At 51.9% G+C, this 15111-nt stretch overlaps 1 protein-coding gene across 1 annotated transcript; it reads right to left on the reverse strand.

Annotated features, from left to right (window-relative positions):
* Positions 1–2466: 2466 nt before the first annotated feature.
* Positions 2467–9320, reverse strand: MRGBP (MRG domain binding protein). The gene is made up of 5 exons (XM_078866805.1): positions 9042–9320; positions 6769–6902; positions 5520–5610; positions 4985–5050; positions 2467–3824 (listed from the first exon to the last, which is right to left on the reverse strand). Exons 1-5 carry the CDS (start codon positions 9166–9168, stop codon positions 3703–3705), a joined length of 540 nt encoding a protein of 179 aa, XP_078722931.1. The 5' UTR covers positions 9169–9320; the 3' UTR covers positions 2467–3702.
* Between the last annotated feature and the right edge of the window lie 5791 nt (positions 9321–15111).

Consider the following 15111-nt stretch of genomic DNA (forward strand, 5'->3'; position numbering starts at 1 on the left):
GCCAGCCACCTATACCCACTCACTCACTCACCCAGCCAGCCCAACCAGAGCCAGCAGACACCCATACCCACTCACTCACCCAGCCAGCCAGTGCCAGGATGGATGAGTGCGTGAGGTTCCGGTCAAATGAGTTGGTGCGAATTGATGGACGGATAATTATTATCACTGTTAATAGGAGTTAATAGCGTGATTAATGGGATGAATTACAATTATCACTATTAATACGAGTTAACAGCGCTATTAATAGGATTAAGTAACGGAGGTTTGCCGGTGGAGATCCGGCGGGCAGCTCCTGGTTAATACTGCGGTGCTGGGCGCGTGGATCGGGACATCCGGCGCTGACGTCCACCTTCAGGGCGAACGTTAAAGATTCCGTGACGTGGAAAGCGCAAGAGACGTAGGACCACAGTGTGTGCGTGACGATAAAAGTGGCCCGCCCGGGCATGGTGTTGGCCAGCCACCCACCCCCTCGTGTGCCGTGCCCCGGCCTTCATAGACACTGCTGCTCACTAACAGCACTTGCCTGAACAGTCTGTGAAGGCTTTAGGGGGAATATTTGTGTGTTTGATGTGGAGAGCGGTGGTGTAGCGGTTAGCGCTGTGCTACGAACCTGGCCATCCCCAAGTTTTATTACCGCTCATGGCCAACACCAGTGATTATCTGAACCGGTCCTGGGCCTCCTCTAGGTCGACTCAGCCTCAATCAAGTACCTCGTGCAATGTGTAAACATGATCGCCACTCGAGAGACAAAGGCGGCCAGGCATGGTGGTGGCCACCCACTCCCCCATGTGCCACAGTGGCGGCCTTTAGTCTGCCACTAGTGGGTGGGAGGGTGAGGTAGGCCGATCTTACTGTTGGGAATTCCAATAAAGTAATTAGCGGTGCAATTATTTTTTTTACCTCAAGTTGTTTGGACTGTGACGCCGATAACAAAGACAAATATCCCACCAGTATAGCCTAAATAGGCTGTTGAGGCAAGTGCTGTTAGCGGCTAGCAGCACCGATGAAGGCCAGAACGGTGGGCGGTCAGCACCACGCCCTTTGCAAGTGATAACCTTTTTCAAAGCTCTCCCGTTTTCAGACATCAATAAAATACATTTTACTTTAAAATAAAAAAAATGCAGCCCAACTCTTTGGCCGGATATCAAACAGCATCACTGCTGTCATCGTCCTATAATAAACCGGTTCATTAAACTGTGTAATTGTTTACCTCTCGCTAACAAACATTAAATGGCAAAAATAAAATGAAGTTCTTGCTTTGATTTGTGACCAGAGATAGGTGGTTAAAGTTAAACCCCAGAACCACGTGTTCACTCTCTTACTGTAGTAGGTGCAACGATCCGTGTAGCCTTAACAGACTACTGGGGAAAGTGCTGTTAGCGAGCACCTATGAAGGCTGGCACAGTGGCACACGAGGGGGTGGGTGGCCAGCACAACCCCCTGCCGCCTTTGTCTCCCTAATGGCGATGTTTACTACACACCGCAACAGGTACTCACTTGAGGCTGAGCCAACCTAAACAACACACAGACAGGCACAAAAAGCACACAGCGCACTCTGCAAAAACCATCAGCAGTACCCGGAGAACCGCATTGCCGGGCTCTCCTTTAGTCTCCGGTCACCATCGAAATATAGAGTAAATGCGACCGACAAGAGCGAGCAGCGGCGATACACCGCCAAGACAACCGTGTTCACCGGTTCCGGCTGTACTTTGCCGACGAGTCCCAAGTCCGACGAAACCGGCACACCCGGGTTGCCTGTAGCCGCATCACCGCCGACTGTCCCATAGGTGTCGTTTGCTCAAATTGACGTTGGTGGCGGCCTGAAGACAACCGGGAAAAACAATGCAGTTCTGCGGGAACTGCCGGCAGGAAAACAATATTTTAACACAGCGGTTCTCACCCACGGATGAAGTCGGTATATTAAATAGTATTTTTTTTACATTTTTACAATGTTTACAATCATTGATGCGAGTTATCGTTTGGATTCTTTGACCAATCGTCGGAGTGGCGTTAAACCGGACTCACAACGGCATTTCGAGAACGGCACAACGCTTATGTGCTCGGGCCCGTGGGGACGTCAACCACTCGCGAAGCCACAACCGACAAAACACAAACCGCAGATACAGGCCACGTGGAGAGGTTAGCGACTCACGAGGGGTTCCCGAACACTCGTAAGATTTCTCTTCACTTTGCCCACAAGCAAGTAAGTCTCATTCACTGGGCAGTTAGCGCAAATATCGTAAACCAAACTCACGACATGTTATCATCAACCAAACGACAAATGTTATCGTAAACACACGACAAATCTTGTCGTAAACCAGATTTCCGACAAATCTTATTGTAAACCAAACAACAAATGTTTATCATAAACCAAACTTGACAAATCTTGCCGTAAACCAAACTCGCGATAACAATACTCTGGTCCCTTGGTCGGTAATAACTACGCATACGCAACAAAAAACACAATTTTTATTTCAGTATGCACTTTTATTTGACCGAATTCCAGCTCTAGATGAGAACAAAACATCGGTTCGGCGACCGCCGAGTGCCACAAACTTTCCTCTCTTTGGCTGGTGGGGGGGGGGGCACGTTGAGAAAGCCTCCCGTCCCTCACTGCCGTGTGAAGTATCACAGCGAAAAGGAAATCGCTAAACGTGGATCCCCCCCCCCAAACCCCCTGGTTCCCGTGCAACGAACCTGGCGACCTGCGTTCGATTCCCGCTCACGGCCAACACCGGTGACGATTATTTGAACTGGTCCTGGGCCTCCAAGGACCGTTGCGGTGTGTAGTAAACATCGGCAATGTCGGAGACAAAGGCGGCCGGGCATGGTGCTGGCCACCCACCCCCTCGTGTGCCCTGCTGGACTTCACAGGTGCTACTCGCTAACAGCACTTGCCCCAACAGTCTGTTAAGGCTACACGGGGGATCTTCATCTTTGCTTGGGCCGTTCTCCCACACTGGACACTGGGCGGCCGAGGAGCTGGCAATGGATTTGGCGATTTTTTTTTATTGAAGTCTGGGGAGGTTCTCCGTTCTCAACCTGCAACCCAAGTCTCTGATTATGATGGCGACAAGTGAAATGCTGCCACCATGGGGAAGGCCGATAGGAAGAAGAAGGAAAGACGAACAAACTCTGCTCTCTTCGGTGAGACAGCAGCAGCCGAAGAGGATTCGGAGGTAGCAGTGACGATCATCACGTGGGAGTTGTTTTTTTCCGGGAGGTCTGTGCCAAACGCCAGGGTCTCCGGTCCGGTGACAGCCAGCGTGTCCTGGTGCATTTCACAACACTTTTCTCGCTCGCCCACCTGCCCGCCCGTCTGCCCGCCCTTCTGCCCGCCCGTCTGCCCGCCCACTCATTTAAATCGCTCACCCACTCACACGCCCACTCGCCTGCTCGCCCACTCAATCAATCGCTCACCCATTCACACACTCACCCGCCCACCCCCTCACATGCCCACTCACTTAGAAGCCCACTCACCAGCTCACTCACCTGCCCACTCATTCACCCACTCACTCACCTGCCCACCCACTCACCCGCCCACCAATTTGCCAACTCACCCCCACTCATTCTCCCGCTCACTCATTCTCTCGCTCACTCACCCAACCACTCACCCACTCGTTCAATAATCCTGCCACCCGACCTGCTGGAGAGTGCTTCACGTGCACTTCAGGTGCGCTTCACGTGCGCTTCACGTGCGCTTCACGTGCGGCGCCGCTTGCTTACGGGGGCAGCGCCCCCAGGACTGGCGGGGCTGGAGGAGGATGTGCTGGCGGGGGCGCGCGACCGCTTGCGCTTGTCAGTGGGGTCGCGGCTCCCCGACTCTGCCGGGCGGGGTCGGGGTGGGATCACAGCGACGGCAGCGTGAGCGTCCAGACACAGGGCGGTGGGTGGTCAACCCACTGACTCACGTAGAGACCCACTGACTCGCGTAGAGACCCACTGACTCGCGTAGAGACCCACAGACTCACATAGAAACCCACAAACTCACATAGAGACCCATAGACTCATATAGAGACCCACAGACTCACATAGAGACCCACAGACTCACAGAGACCCACAGACTCACAGAGACCCACAAACTCAGAGACCCACTGACTCACGTAGAGACCCACAGACTCACATAGAGACCCACAGACTCACATAGAGACCCATAGACGCACAGAGACCCATAGACTCACATAGAGACCCACAGACTCACATAGAGACCCACAGACACCCATAGAGACCCATAGACTCCCACAGAGACCCAATGACTCGCGTAGAGACCCACTGACTCGCGTAGAGACCAACTGACTCGCGTAGAGACCCACAGACTTGCATAGAGACCCATAGACTCACATAGAGACCCACAGACTCACATAGACCCACAGACTCACATAGAGACCCACAGACTCCCACAGAGACCCACTGACTCGCGTAGAGACCCATAGACTCACATAGAGACCCATAGACTCACATAGAGACCCGCAGACTCACATAAAGACCCACAGACTCACATAGAGACCCACAGACTCACATAGAGACCCACAGACTCACATAGAGACTCACAGACTCACATAGAGACCCATAGACTCGCGTAGAGACCCACAGACTCGCGTAGAGACCCACAGACTCGCGTAGAGACCCACAGACTCACATAAATACTCACAGACTCACATAGAGACCCATAGACTCGCGTAGAGACCCACGGACCCACATAGCGACTCAGACTAGCGCAAAGACCCATGGTCTAAATTTTGATTTAAAGCTTTCGTGACTGCAGAGATTTATATTATTGGTTCTTTCGGTAAAGTCACGTAGAAAGAACCAATAATATGAACCCATGGACTAGTGTAGAGACCCACAGACTAGCATGTGGTGAGGGTGATGGTGGTGGACGTGGTGAGGGTGATGGTGGTGGACGTGGGTAGGGTAATGGTGGTGAAAGGGGTGAAGGTGAGGTGGTGGATGTGGTGAGGGGTGATGGTGAGGAGTGACTTACTGTCTTCGGCAGGACCCTGGCTCGACTCCCTCTCCGGCGCGTCTTCTTGGATCTCCACAACTTTCCCTGGGGGTGGGAGGGGAGCAACAGTGCAGTGCATTACCATCGACCCATCCACCGACCCATCAACCTACTGACCCACCCACCAACCCACCCACAAACCCACCCACCAACCCACCCACACACCAACCCACCAACTATGCAGACGTCTCCGAACAGAGATAACGGTTAACGCCGTCGTGGAAGCAATATGACATGGGGGAGTCCATGAGGGAAATAATAATTATTATAATAATAGTAGCAATGTACATTTATAAAAGTGCCACAATTAACCCGTACACCCCACCGATGTGCCAACCGCGACCGCCGTGTATGGAAATTTACGAAATCAGCAGAACCTGCAGGGCTACACAGCCAGGATCAGGGAGCGATTTGGGTGGTGTTAAAGGCCAGATTAGAGAGATGGGGTGGTCATGAGGGTGGTACTCGTGAGGGGCGGCGAGGCCGGCTGGTGGTTGGTGCCAGGCTAGGTTACCTTCCTTGATGTCGCGACCGTCATGGAGGATGTCGTCCGGGAGGCAGAATGGCCTCTCCACGTTGGGGAAGGGCAGCGACTCAGAGTCGTTCTGTTCACGAGGCGCGCAACACGATACACACCACACACCACGACACAGCACGATAAAGACCACACAAGACACAACACGATACATACCACACACCACTACACGATACACACCACAAGACACAACACGATACACACCACACAAGACACAGCACGAGACACATCTACATGCCTGCCCTCGGTGAACTCGGCCTCAAATGCGTACCTGGTGCGGTGTGTAAACATTGCCACTAGGGGAGACAAAGGCGGCCGGGCGTGTTGCTGGCCACTCACCCCCTCGTGTGCTGTGCCAGCCTTCATAGGCACTACTCGCTCAACAACACTTGCCCCGACAGTCTGCTGAAGGCTACGCGGGGATCTTTGTTTTGTCTGTGTTGGTGCATGTTGAACTTCTATCGCCCCTGTGTACGTGACCAAACATGCTGTCCAGAGGTTGAGACAACCAACGACCCTGCTGGTTACTACCGTAACTCGTACTTATGACATGTGGGGATGTGTGTGCAGTTTCTCCAAACACAAACCCAGCCCAGGACCGCGGGAAAGGGCGCCACGGTGGCTATGAGATGTTAACTACCTCGCTTGGTCTACAGGAGGTTGTGGGTTCGATCCCGACCCTGACGCCTGCGGTATATTTGGATTTTTTCCTCTTCCCGTGGTGACGTGGATTTTTCTCCCGGTCCTCCGGTTTTCCCCCTCCACATTTACAAATGTCACACGTTTAGAGCATTTGGCTGCTGCTATGAATTTCCACGCGATGGTGACAAGCCACTTCATTGAGCTGTCATTTGTGATAGCCGGTCGCTTCTTTAAAAAATAGCTACATAGCTAAGTGGGACTTACCTGGTAAAATCTAAATAGTTTATAGTTTTAAAATAGTTTATAATTTAGTTGAGTTTGCATGTCCCTCTCTCTCCCAGTGGTCGCGTGGATTTTATATCCGGGTCCTCCTGTTTTTCCCCTCCGCATTTACAATCAACATGCATTCAAGAGCACTTGGCTGCTGTAAATGTGCACGTGATGATGATACCGCCACTTTGTCAGGCTATCATTTGCGATGGCCACGTGGCTTCTGAAAAAAAAAAAAGCTAAAACAGCAGCTCAGTGATGGGTCCTTTACCTGGTAGAATAGAAATAGTTGTTGAAAGAGTTTAAAACGCCTCACCTGCGCTCGCACCAAGGCCGGGATGTCATACATGGCGGCCAGGTGATCCCAGATGACTCTGGAGGGGACCTGTCGCCCGATGTTCTGACTGAACTTGTCGCGGATGCACACCATGTGGAAGTGTCGGTTGATCCCTGTGGGGAGACGGAGACGCTTTCACACCACTACCATCGCCACCGCCACCACCTCCACCGCCGCCGCCACCACCATTTCCACCGCCGCCTCCACATCCACCGCTGCCTCTACCCCCATCACCACCACCACCACCGCGATCACCTCCACCACCGCCTCCACCACCACCATCGCCGCCATTGCCACCACCTCCACAGCCACCACTTCCACCGCCAAGATCGCCACCGTCGCCGCCACCACCACGACAACCATCAACCTCCACCACTACCTCCACCACCTCCTCCATCACCTCCACCACCTCGCGAACTCCGCGCATGTCCCACAGGCAGCGGGGCGTGAGTGGGCACTTGTGGGGCTCCGCCTTTACCACTGTCTAATGGTAGGCACGGGCGTGGTGTTACTAAGTAACTGGCGTAGTTATGACAGTAGTGGTAGTCATGGTAGTAGTATAGTGGTAGTCATGGTAGTATAGTGGTAGTTATAGTAGGTTGTATAGCAGTGGTAGTGTTACCCATGAGCTTGTGTCCCAGCATGGCGTGGTGTTACTATTGTAGTGACGTTAATGGAGTCACTATGGTGTTTAGCGCCAGCTACTATCACAAGAGTGGAAGTGTGCGTCTTGAGCCTCTCTGGCACCAGAGTGGGTATGGCATGGAAGCGAGCCCTAGGGGGCATGGTTCTGGTGGCGGTCAGAGAGAGGGCAAGTAGGGACGTGACAGTCTGGGTGAACCCGAGAGGGCACGTGACTGGGGCAGGGTAGCGAGGGGGCCCAAAAGGTGGCTTGAGGGACACGTGATGCTTGGTCGAGAACCTTCTGGTGAGATACAGAAGGGGGCGTGGCCGAGGGCGGAGCAAGGCCACGCTCAGGAGCATAAAGGAGAGGTCCCGAGAGCAATCGCGGCTGTCTGCTGGAATGGAACCCTCGGTGCTACGTCTTATCGGTCGTTAAGCTCGGCTTCGTGGTTCAGGCAGTGTGTTGCTGACCTGACCCGTTCATGTAGTTGCCCTGTTGGGGTGTTATAATAAACGTGTTGCCTCCAAAGTCAAGTGTGTGCCTCCATAGAACCCACTACACTATAATAACTGTAGTAGTTATGATAGTCGTGGTAGTCATGGTAGTAGTATAATTGTAGTAATGGTAGCTAGTATAGCGGTGGTAGTCTCACCCACGGGCTTGTGTCCCAGCATGGCCTTAATATAGTAACTGTATAAGTTATGACAGTAATGGTAGTGATGCTAGTAGTATAGTGGTAGTAGTATAGTGGTAGTGATGGTAGTAGTAGTACAGTGGTAGTAGTAAAGTGGTAGAGATCGTAGTAGCAGTATAGTAGTAGTGGTGGTAGTTAGTGGTGGTGGTGGTAGCAGTAGTACAGTAGAAGTGGTGGTAGTTAGTGGTAGTGGTGGTAGTAGTGGTATAGTGGTAGTAGTATAGTGGTAGTGGTGGTAGTAGTGGTATAGTGGTAGTAGTATAGTGGTAGTGGTGGTAGTAGTAGTATAGTGGTAGTAGTATAGTGGTAGTAGTAGTATAGTGGTAGTGGTGGTAGTAGTATAGTGGTAGTATAGTGGTAGTGATGGTAGTTAGTGGTGGTGGTAGTAGTATAGTGGTAGTGGTGGTAGTTAGTGGTGGTAGCAGTAGTACAGTAGAAGTGGTGGTAGTTAGTGGTAGTGGTGGTAGTAGTATAGTGGTAGTAGTATAGTGGTAGTAGTAGTATAGTGGTAGTAGTAGTATAGTGGTAGTAGTAGTATAGTGGTAGTGGTGGTAGTAGTATAGTGGTAGTATAGTGGTAGTGATGGTAGTTAGTGGTGGTGGTAGTAGTATAGTGGTAGTGGTGGTAGTTAGTGGTGGTAGCAGTAGTACAGTAGAAGTGGTGGTAGTTAGTGGTAGTGGTGGTAGTAGTATAGTGGTAGTAGTAGTATAGTGGTAGTGATGGCAGTTAGTGGTGGTGGTAGTAGTATAGTGGTGGTAGTTAGTGGTGGTGGTAGTACAGTAGTAGTGGTGGTGGTAGTACAGTAGTGGTGGTAGTACAGTAGTAGTGGTGGTGGTGGTAGTAGTATAGTGGTAGTGGTGGTAGTAGTAGTATAGTGGTGGTAGTGGTGGTAGTAGTAGTGGTGGTAGTTAGTGGTGGTGCTGGTCGTCTCACCCACGGGCTTGTGACCCAGCATGGCGTGGAAGAGACAAACTTCAACCTCGGGGCTCCACACGACGGCCGCCTCCTCCACGCTCTCCCCCGCCGCCGCGCCGGCCACCGCCGCCGCCTCTCCAGCCATGGCCGCGTATCCCTCTCAGCCACAACAACCACAACAACCACCACCACAACAACCACAACAACCACCACCACCACAACAACCACAACAACAACCCCCACCACGGATGATGCGCGGTTGATCCCCGGCGGTTTATAATGAATACTGTACGTATCGATCCGGCGATTCCTCATAAAGGTTCATTAGCGATATCGATTTTATTCGCCGGGAGAGGGACGTGGGGGTTCCGGGAATCGATTCCGAATCGTTTTTCACAGAGCAACAGCTCCAGCAGTCGTATCATCAGCAGTGGTAGTAGCATCATCAGCAGTGGTAGTAGCATCATCATCATCAGCAGTGGTAGTAGCATCAGCAGTAGTAGTAGCATCATCAGCAGTGGTAGTAGCATCATCGTCAGCAGTGGTAGTAGCATCATCATCAGTGGTAGTAGCATCATCAGCAGTGGTAGTAGCACCATCAGCAGTGGTGGTAGTAGCATCATCATCAGCAGTGGTAGCATCATCAGCAGGAGCAGTGGTAGTAGCATCATCATCAGTGGTAGTAGCATCATCAGCAGTGGTAGTAGCATCATCAGCAGCAGTGGTAGTAGAATCATCATCAGCAGTGGTAGTAGCATCATCAGCAGCAGTGGTAGTAGCATCATCATCAGTGGTAGTAGCATCATCATCATCAGTGGTAGTAGCATCATCATCAGTGGTAGTAGCATCATAATCAGTGGTAGTAACATCATCATCAGTGGTAGTAGCATCATCATCAGTGGTAGTAGCATCATCATCAGCAGTGGTAGTAGCATCATCAGCAGGAGCAGTGGTAGTAGCATCATCATCAGTGGTAGTAGCATCATCAGCAGTGGTAGTAGCATCAGCAGCAGTGGTAGTAGCATCATCATCAGCAGTGGTAGTAGCATCAGCAGCAGTGGTAGTAGCATCATCATCAGTTGTAGTAGCATCATCATCAGTGGTAGTAGCATCATCAGCAGTGGTAGTAGCATCATCATCAGCAGTGGTAGTAGCATCAGCAGCAGTGGTAGTAGCATCATCATCAGCAGTGGTAGTAGCATCATCATCAGTGGTAGTAGCATCATCATCAGCAGTGGTAGTAGCATCATCATCAGTGGTAGTAGCATCATCAGCAGGAGCAGTGGTAGTAGCATCATCATCAGTGGTAGTAGCATCATCAGCAGTGGTAGTAACATCATCATCAGTGGTAGTAGCATCATCATCAGTGGTAGTAGCATCATCATCAGCAGTGGTAGTAGCATCATCAGCAGGAGCAGTGGTAGTAGCATCATCATCAGTGGTAGTAGCATCATCATCAGTGGTAGTAGCATCATCATCAGCAGTGGTAGTAGCATCATCATCAGTGGTAGTAGCATCGTCATCAAAGGTAAGTAGCATCATCAGCAGTGGTAGTAGCATCATCATCAGCAGTGGTAGTAGCATCATCAGCAGGAGCAGTGGTAGTAGCATCATCATCAGGGTAGTAGCATTATCAGCAGTGGTAGTAGCATCATCATCAGCAGTGGTAGTAGCATCAGCAGCAGTGGTAGTAGCATCATCATAAGCAGTGGTAGTAGCATCAGCAGCAGTGGTAGTAGCATCATCATCAGTGGTAGTAGAATTATCAGCAGCGGTGGTAGTAGATCAGCAGTGGCATCAGCAGCAGTGGTAGTAGTGTAATGGGTTCCGGAGACACTTGTAGAGGTAACTTCTTTATTACAATACAACACTCCAACAGTCCTGATACTCTGTTACAGCCTAGGTACACAGCCTAAGTACACAGCCTATATACACTACTCTGGCTACGCTCTGGGGTCCTCCGGCTACAATTACCCTAGGGGAGGCTACCTGACCCGACCCAGCCAAGGTGCGGGTCTGGACTCTGGCTTCCTCGGAACTCGCCCTTACAAGGACGTAGAGCCGGGAGTCCCAGAGTCCCACCACTGGCCCTCACAGCATCCCGGCCCTTACAAGGACAAGCGGGACGAGGGGGTCCAGGGTTCTAAGCTGGCTGGCTGGCGGCTCTTGGGTCTTGAGCTGCGACTGGCCCCGATCGGCCAGGGAGCTGCCCTTTTATGCCTCGTCCCCAACGAGGGGTGGGGTTGTGTGCGCCCCCAGATATCCCACAGAGCACACACAGCCCCCCCGTTGGTGGCGCCAAGGGGCTTAACTGTCTGGGGTGCCTGGGATCCCAGCGCCTGGCGCCGAGGGCTTATCTGTCTAGGGTCCCAGAGCCCCCAACAGCCCCTCCCCTCTTATGGCACTACAGTAGCATCAGCAGCGGTGGTAGTAGCATCAGCAGTAGCATCAGCAGCAGTGGTAGTAGCATCATCAGCAGTGGTAGTAGCATCATCAGCAGTGGTAGTAGCATCATCGTCAGCAGTGGTAGTAGCATCATCATCAGTGGTAGTAGCACCATCAGCAGTGGTGGTAGTAGCATCATCATCAGCAGTGGTAGCATCATCAGCAGGAGCAGTGGTAGTAGCATCATCATCAGTGGTAGTAGCATCATCAGCAGTGGTAGTAACATCATCATCAGTGGTAGTAGCATCATCATCAGTGGTAGTAGCATCATCATCAGCAGTGGTAGTAGCATCATCAGCAGGAGCAGTGGTAGTAGCATCATCATCAGTGGTAGTAGCATCATCAGCAGTGGTAGTAGCATCATCATCAGCAGTGGTAGTAGCATCAGCAGCAGTGGTAGTAGCATCAGCAGCAGTGGTAGTAGCATCATCATCAGTTGTAGTAGCATCATCAGCAGTGGTAGTAGTGTAGTGGTGGTGTTGACGTGCGCCGACAGTGACAGTGATGGATCACGGGGCGGCACGGGGTGCGGGGTTGGGCACGCGTTGTGGGCGTGGTGTGGACGCGCGCGCCGGGAGTGACGGATGACGGGGCGGCGCGGCGTGGGTGGTGAGGCGCGCTGAGATGTGGGAAAACAGGATCGTAGCCAGCGCCCAGTGATTGGTCAAATAGGATGGGTGCTCTCAGCGACGTCCGCAGGTGGGGTATAAAGGGGGACGCGCGAGAGCACTCGGGGTTGTTGTTAACCAGTTGAAGATCGAAGACGGAGTTGAAGACGTAGTGCCCCGAGACCCCTAGTCCCGCTGTCCTTGTAGGGACCGGGGCCCTGTGTGGCTCGGAGGCGAGACTGTGGGACCCGTGGTCCGACGCCCATGTGGGTCGGGACTGGGGGACCCACAGTTGAGACGGACACCCCGGCAGGGTGTGTCCCGAGTAGCTAAGTGGGTGTTTGTCACCCGAGTAGCTCAGTGGGTGTTTGTCACCCGAGTAGCTCAGTGGGTGTTTGTCACCCGAGTAGCTAAGTGGGTGTTAGTCGCCCGAGTAGCTAAGTGGGTGTTGGTCACCCGAGTAGCTCAGTGGGTGTTAGTCACCCGAGTAGCTAAGTGGGTGTTGGTCACCCGAGTAACTACGTGGGTGTTAGTCACCCGAGTAACCAAGTGGGTGTTAGTCACCCGAGTAACCAAGTGGGTGTTAGTCACCCGAGTAACCAAGTGGGTGTTAGTCACCCGAGTAACCAAGTGGGTGTTAGTCACCCGAGTAACCAAGTGGGTGTTAGTCACCCGAGTAACCAAGTGGGTGTTAGTCAACCGAGATACTACAGTAGGTGTTAGTCACCTGTGAAACAAAGTTGGTGAAATAAAGAGTGTGCTACCCGTGAAGTCGTCTCCCGCCGAGTTACTACATTACAGTAGCACCATCAGCAGTGGTGGTAGTAGCATCATCATCAGCAGTGGTTGTAGCATCATTATCATCAGTGGTAGTAGCATCATCATCAGCAGTGGTAGTAGCATCATCATCAGTGGTAGTAGCATCATCATCAGCAGTGGTAGTAGCATCATCATCAGTGGTAGTAGCATCATCATCAGTGGTAGTAGCATCATCAGCAGTGGTAGTAGCATCATCAGCAGCAGTGGTAGTAGCATCATCAGCAGGAGCAGTGGTAGTAGCATCATCATCAGGGTAGTAGCATTATCAGCAGTGGTAGTAGCATCATCATCAGCAGTGGTAGTAGCATCAGCAGCAGTGGTAGTAGCATCATCATAAGCAGTGGTAGTAGCATCAGCAGCAGTGGTAGTAGCATCATCATCAGTGGTAGTAGAATCATCAGCAGCGGTGGTAGTAGATCAGCAGTGGCATCAGCAGCAGTGGTAGTAGTGTAATGGGTTCCGGAGACACTTGTAGAGGTAACTTCTTTATTACAATACAACACTCCAACAGTCCTGATACTCTGTTACAGCCTAGGTACACAGCCTAAGTACACAGCCTATATACACTACTCTGGCTACGCTCTGGGGTCCTCCGGCTACAATTACCCTAGGGGAGGCTACCTGACCCGACCCAGCCAAGGTGCGGGTCTGGACTCTGGCTTCCTCGGAACTCGCCCTTACAAGGACGTAGAGCCGGGAGTCCCAGAGTCCCACCACTGGCCCTCACAGCATCCCGGCCCTTACAAGGACAAGCGGGACGAGGGGGTCCAGGGTTCTAAGCTGGCTGGCTGGCGGCTCTTGGGTCTTGAGCTGCGACTGGCCCCGATCGGTCAGGGAGCTGCCCTTTTATGCCTCGTCCCCAACGAGGGGTGGGGTTGTGTGCGCCCCCAGATATCCCACAGAGCACACACAGCCCCCCCGTTGGTGGCGCCAAGGGGCTTAACTGTCTGGGGTGCCTGGGATCCCAGCGCCTGGCGCCGAGGGCTTATCTGTCTAGGGTCCCAGAGCCCCCAGCAGCCCCTCCCCTCTTATGGCACTACAGTAGCATCATCAGCGGTGATAGTAGCATCAGCAGTAGCATCAGCAGCAGTGGTAGTAGCATCAGCAGTAGCATCAGCTGCAGCAGTAGCATCAGCGTAGAGACCCATGGAGATGCATAGAGACCCACAGAGACATATCGAGACCCATAGAGATACATGGAGACCCATAGAGATACATAGATACCCAGAGAGATACTTAGAGACCCATACAAATACATTCAAGACACAGCCACAGTGGTACAATTGTGGACATGCAACACACACACTACGGACCAGACAATAAACCCATAGGGATAACGGATACACGAAGAGACCAATAGAGATGCATATAGGCCTACAAAGACACATCGGAAACCATAGAGATACATAGAGACCCATAGAAATACATTTGTAGTGATGCACTCAGAGACACTAGTAGTCGGAGGCACTCTATTTATTATAGCCTTCACAGGGTACAAAGAGTAGCTACACTTCAGTCAGGACAGCTAACAGGCTGCCTGACTGACAACGCCGAGAAGGTGAAGACGGTGACGAAGACTCCAGCAGCACGACGGGATCCACTCCAAACAGCAGCCCCGAACCTGTTCGGGGTCCCCCTTTTATCCACCCAGCGAGGCCTTGCTCCGCCTCCGGCCACGCCCCCCTTCTAGAACCTAATAGAAGGTTCCCGGGCTTTACCTCACACGTCCCCTCTATCACCTTTGCCCTACATCCCTCTCTCTGGCTTATCACGTGACCTGCTGACAGGGCCGCTACAACCGTAGATCCCCTTCTCTGTCAGCAACCAGCGCTATGCTCCATAGTGACCAATTCCATGCCACTACACATTCAAGACACAGCCACAGTGCTGTGATTGTGGGCATGCAACACACACGATGGACACAGATAGTAAACTCATAGAGATACACAGAGACACATAGAGACCCACAGTGATCCATAGATATACATAGAGACACATAGATATACAAAGATACATAGAGACAAATAGATATAAAAGAGATACATAGATATACATAGAGATACATACATATAGACACATAAATATACAAAGAGATACATATGAAGTATTGGAAAATGACGGCAGGAAACTCCTTGACGGGAACACACTTCTTTTATTAAATCTTGACTTGTAACAATACAACGCGTGGCCTCTCTTCTTCACACCGCACTTCTCTT

Source organism: Lampetra fluviatilis, chromosome 23 (assembly GCF_964198595.1).
Source record: "Lampetra fluviatilis chromosome 23, kcLamFluv1.1, whole genome shotgun sequence".
Lineage (NCBI taxonomy): Eukaryota > Metazoa > Chordata > Hyperoartia > Petromyzontiformes > Petromyzontidae > Lampetra > Lampetra fluviatilis.

Bases quoted from the DNA above. Each gene is read 5' to 3' on its own strand.
- MRGBP (XM_078866805.1), bottom strand. From the start codon at position 9,168: ATGGCTGGAGAGGCGGCGGCGGTGGCCGGCGCGGCGGCGGGGGAGAGC. The intron at 5,611-6,768 runs GTGAGGCGTTTT...CCTCGTGAACAG, and splicing joins CGGCCTTGGTGCGAGCGCAG to AACGACTCTGAGTCGCTGCC. The intron at 3,825-4,984 runs GTAAGTCACTCC...CCCGCCCGGCAG, and splicing joins CCAGGGTCCTGCCGAAGACA to AGTCGGGGAGCCGCGACCCC.